Source organism: Mus pahari, chromosome 15 (assembly GCF_900095145.1).
Source record: "Mus pahari chromosome 15, PAHARI_EIJ_v1.1, whole genome shotgun sequence".
In the NCBI taxonomy this organism is placed as follows: domain Eukaryota; kingdom Metazoa; phylum Chordata; class Mammalia; order Rodentia; family Muridae; genus Mus; species Mus pahari.
Genome location: NC_034604.1, coordinates 3,195,215 through 3,200,921, shown reverse-complemented (window position 1 = coordinate 3,200,921; position 5,707 = coordinate 3,195,215). Strand labels below are relative to the sequence as shown.

General features: G+C 40.2%; 1 protein-coding gene across 2 annotated transcripts in view; it reads right to left on the bottom strand.

Moving 5' to 3' along the window:
* The window catches only part of Ankrd26 (ankyrin repeat domain 26), a 47,389-nt gene that overhangs the window by 2,299 nt on the left and 39,383 nt on the right, over positions 1 to 5,707 (bottom strand). For both annotated transcript variants that reach the window (XM_021214935.2, XM_021214936.1), the window contains one exon: positions 2,580 to 2,709. In XM_021214935.2, coding sequence (XP_021070594.1) covers positions 2,580 to 2,709 — 130 coding nt within the window. The remainder of the gene's footprint in view (positions 1 to 2,579; positions 2,710 to 5,707) is intronic.

Sequence of the window (5,707 nt, the reverse complement as noted above, 5' to 3'; positions counted from 1 at the left end):
GTCCTGCATCCTTTGGTGATCAAAAGCAGTATGGAAATGTAAGTCAAATAAACCCTTTCCTCCCCAACTTGCTTCTAGGTCATGATGTTTGTGCAGGAATAGAAACCCTGACTAAGACAGGTGGTTAAGAGCACTTTCTGCTGTTCTAGAGGACCATTCAGTTCCCAGCACTTTGTCAGGCAGCTCATAACTCCTCTAAGTCTGATTCCAGAGGAAACAACGCCCTCTTCTGGCCTCAGAGGGTACGATCCCTCATATGCACATACCCACATTCAGACACACACTTAAGTTTTAAAAATAAAATAAATTTTAAAAAGTTATAAACAATTTTGGTTTATCCTCGGTGTATGTACAGGTATGTGTGAGGGCTGTGGCACAGAAGCATGTCCTGGAACATGCTAGTAAGCTCTCTCCCATGCAGCCACACTTAGCTCTGTCTTACACTTGTGTTAGCATTCATGCAATACGACAATACAAACATTTATAAGAAGGTGTTTGAAAACTTAAATAGTGAACAGTGTAACTTAAGAATGAGTTACAAGAATGATAGTCTCTAGGCCTAGAAAAACCAGACGTGATGAGGATTTCAAGTCCAGTGGGAAGTGATCTTGAAATCTGGCAGAGCAGGGACTCAGCTAAGGGCAGCCCAGAGCAGAACCAATGTGAGAAGTAAGGAGAGATGAAGCAAAATAAATAAATAAATAAATAAATAAATCAGCCAGCACATGCTTGCAGGAGCACACACTGGCTCTAAACACGTCTCATCTGAAACCACCACACAAGTAACATTACCACAAAATTCTAAAATAAACATCTTCTGAGATAACATCAAATCCAGGCTGCTGCTGAAAACATTTGCTGTACGGGACCAGCCTTAACTATCGCTGCATGCTAAGACTTCAGAAACATGTAAACTGGTACTGTAGTTCCTATAAAGTTCTGTAACCATAACGTTACAAAAATCTTAGAGGCATTGCTTGGGTACAGATTCTTATAGTGTCACAAACACCAATAAAACCCTGAGACTGGGGCTGGAGAGATGGCTCAGTGGTTAAGAGCACTGACTGCTCTTCCAGAGGTTCTGAGTTCAATTCCCAGCAACCACATGGTGGCTCACAATCATTTGTAATGAGATCTGATGACCTCTTCTGGTGTGTGTCTGAAGACAGCTGTAGTATACTCATATAAAAATAAAAAATAAATAAATCTTGAAAAAAATAAACCCGAGACTATCTTTTAAGAGAAATTAAGAAACAACAACATATTGCTCATTCACTTGGATTAATCATAACCAAAATAGCATCAAAAAAATGTGTGTAACCGGTTAGGAAGAATTGTGTCTGGGTCATGACAGCTTGACACCTGAAGTCTCCACACAGAGAGAAATTGTTTCAAAGGACAGTACCTAGTAACCACATGTGGAGGACCTGAGCACCACTGGGACCTGACAATGCTCATGAGGCCTGGGGTTTCAAGTTTGCTTCAAGTTAGCATGAAGACTGACAACTGAACAGTGGCAGGTACTCACATTTTTGAGCGGGCGATTAAGCCATTGCAAACAAAAAGCAGAGTATGCTGGTTTTGGACAAGCCATCCCTTCATGGTCATTCCACAGAGAAGGGTTTCAGAGTCTGATAAAGGGATTTACATGTGACTTCCAACATTAAATTAGAAAACTGTCTCAGAATGTTGCTCTGGGACACAATCCTACCCTGTGAGGTCACTAAGCCACAGAGCTACATCAGGTATTCCAGTATGGGGTTGGGGAAGGGTTCCAACTGCCACGTCAAATGACATTCCAGCCCAGGTGTTCCAGTACAGGAGTTCCAGCTGCCTCCCCAGCCAAAGTGGTAACCCAGGGTAGCAGCAACATCTACAGCAACTAAAGACTTCCCAGCACCTAGACATCAAGCTGGCCCAACCTCAGCTGAAAGGCATAAGAGGCAAGGTGTCTCCAATGTCTCCCCAAACCACAGATTCATAAAGGAAATGCATCTCTGACGCCACTAAATTGAGTGGTCTAAAAGGAAAAAGGGAAATGTTGGCTTGCAAAAGACTCAGTAAGAGAGCCACTTTCCCCACAGTAGTTGGTGTTAGGGTGGGAGGGAGGGGTGGATGTTTGAACAGCATCAGCAATGTTGATGCGAAGTCACAAAGCACTCTATGACTACGGCTATGGCTACTGCTATGTGGAAGATTATGCATAGTACCCTTCTACTGTAAATTCTTACAGTGAGGCAAATGTGTCCAGAATTTCCCCCTCAAATTGGGGAGTATAGAAAAGAGAGGTGAGGATAGTTTAATTATGCATATATTAACAGCTACTAGCTTCTGTAATTTGCACGGTTACATTTCATGGCATGTTGACTACAATCCAATAATTTCCTGCTTGCAGTCTGAGCACTGACATGGTGTGTGCTGCTTATGGCTATACATAAGCCAGTTTTAAGATGAGAAAATTAATCCTGTATTTTCCTGGTGTCATGTATATAATACTATAGTTCAATCTTCATGGGCTGTTGGGCATTTTCAGACAGCTATTTTTCCCAAGATTGATTTTCATCCCAGAACTGTATTACCTCAAGTCTTATCATGGCGACTGGAACACCCATTTCAGCTTGACTGACTTTTGAAACCTCACGACAACTATGTCTTCTGTCTTCATGTCCACGCCCTTGCTGTGGGGGCATGTTAAAGATCTTCTTCATTCTGCAAAAAAGCAAAGGAAGAGAGTTTGGGTTTTTTTTTTTGTGGTTGGTGGTAGGGTTTTTTTGTTGTTGTTGTTTGTTTGTTTTTCTTTTTAAGATTAATATACCCTATCATGTATAGGAAATATCTGTACATCACATCCTATCTCAAAAGGAACTTTATTTGAAACCACTAGGATTACATTTATAATCATAGATAATTGATGTCTCAGTTAGGGTTACTATTGATTCGATGAAACACTGTGAACAAAAGCAACTCTGGGAGGAAAGGGTTGATTTTGCATGTGTATCCTGAATCACAGACCATCAGGGAAGCCAAGACAGGAACTCAAATAGGGCATCCAGGAATCTGGAGGTAGAAGCTGATGCAGAAGCCATGAACAAGTTCTCTTACTGACTGACTCCTCCTGGCTTGTTCTGCCTGCTTTCTTATATAACTCAGGATTACCAGCCCAGGGATGGCCTACCCACAATGAACTGGGCCCTCCCCATCAATCACTAATTAAGAATATGCTGTACAGGCTTATCTGCTACAACTGGATCTTATACAGGCATTTTTTCAACTGAGGTTCCATTCTCTTAGCTTGTGTCAAGTTGATATAAGACTAGGCAGAACAATTGATATGCATGGCAGACAAATGGTTCATACTATAACTATATATGGAATTCTATAATGATTAGTATCAATTTCAGTGTGTTAACACATACTTTAACTTTGTATTAAATATTAGCTATAATCCAGAAGTCAGTAGCCAAGGCAAACAAAAAAATAGTTCTCTACATTTTCAAAATACCTATAAAAATATACCTTGTTAACTACAGAATATATTCTATAAAGACAGTATACATGAGAGCACATCAGGGAGATTAGAAGATGCAGCTCAGTGCTAGAAGCCATGTTCTGAGCACAGAGCCAGTATAAAACACAGGCATCAAGAATATTCAGAGTTGAAAATAGAAAATGTCTTTGAAATCTCTATAGAGAGGACAAGTAAAACAAAATAAAAAGGTTTTGGAAGAAGGAAGTTCACAGACAAAAAATAAGTGAAGAATCATAACCACTTTTTAAAAAAATCCATGTCTTTACTTACACAATATTGGCCAAACACATGAAATAAAAAATATGCACAGGAAGTTATTTGCTGATTACACTCAGCAAATAAACTCAAGCACTCAGCAAATAAATATAACTGCAGCCATGTGGGGGTCTGCAAAGACCATGCCAGACCCAGTCTGTCTGTCTGTCTGTCTCTCCCTCCCTCTCTCTTCCCTTTCCTCCTCCTCTCTTCCTGCAGATCAATACATAGCTCTTAGCTAATGCTCTAGCAACATGATAATAATGGACTAGGCCTCTGAAACAATAATTAAGCCTCAATGAAATGCTTCCCTTTATAAATGATGCCTTGGTCATGGTGACTCTTCACAGCAATAGAACAGTGACTAAGACAGAACTAACAAAGAGATTTCAAAGAAATACAAATGGCTGAGAACTATATTTTACATGCTAAGTGTCCTTTACTATAGAGAAATACACATCAAAACTACTGTGACATTTCATCTTACTCAAGTCAGAATGGCTAACATTTTTTTAAAAGGCAAAAAGGTAATAAATCCTGGCATGGGCGTGAGGAAGCTACCTCTCCTTCACTGCTGGCAAAGGGGCAAACGGGCATAGCCACTAAGTAAATCAAGATGGATATTAGATCCAAAACGTTAAAAACGGAGCTACCATATGGCCCAGCAATACACGGTCTCCAAAGACCCATGTGCATTTCTGTTCTATACACAATAGCTAAGACATGGAAAGAGCCTAGATACCCATCAGGTGGTCACTTGGATAATAAAAATGTGCTACCTATACACAATGGAATTTTAATTTAGCTATAAGGAAAAATAAGCATTTAGGAAAATGAATGGAATTGGAAATAATAATTCTGAATGAAGTGACCCAGACCCAGAAAGACCATCGTTACATGTTCTCCCTCATACCTGGATGCTAGCTTTGACTCTGTAGATATGTGTGGCTAAATTGGAGTACCCACAAAAGGAAGAAAATAGTCGAGGGCTGTAAGCATAGGGATCTCAGGGAAAGGATGTGGAACACAGGCGATATGGAGCAGAGAAGAGCAATGATGGAATAGGAAGGGTTAAATGAAGTGGGAATGGGAGGGATGATAAACTGCATACTCTTGAAAATGACAAAAGTAAAGATACATAGACACTTCATATAAGTATATGCAAATACTATATAAAGGCATTTACAAGGAGTGACTCTACAATAGAGAAAAATCTTCTTCTTCCAGGTACCCCAGGCTATCTAATAAAACACAACGCCAGGTAAGGGTGATCTTCTTCCAGATACCCCAGGCTATCTAATAAAACACAACGCCAGGTAAGGTTGATCTTCTTCCAGATACCCCAGGCTATCTAATAAAACACAACGCCAGGTAAGGGTGATCCCTTTTATTTTTTTTGTTTTCTTTCTTTCTTTCTTTCTTTCTTTCTTTCTTTCTTTCTTTCTTTCTTTCTTTCTTTCTTTCTTTATAGTGAAAATATGATTTTATTTTATTTTTTACAATTTTTATTAGGTATTTACTTCATTTACATTTTAAATGCTATCCCCAAAGTCCCCTATACCCTCCCCCACCACTCCCCTACCCATTCTTGGCCCTGGTGTTCCCCTGTACTGGGGGATATAAAGTTTGCAAGACCAAGGGGCCTCTCTTCCCAATGATGGCTGACTAGACCATCTTCTGCTACATATGCAGCTAGAGACACAAGTTCTGGGGGTGCTGGTTAGTTCATATTATTATTGTTGTTCCTTCTATAGGGTTGCAGACCCCTTCAGCTCCTTGGGTACTTTCTCTAGCTCCTCCATTGGGGGCCCTGTTTTCCATCCAACAGCTGACTGTGAGCATCCACTTCTGTGTTTGCCAGGCACTGGCATAGCCTCACAAGAGACAGCTATATCAGGGTCCTTTCAGCAAAATCTTGCTGGT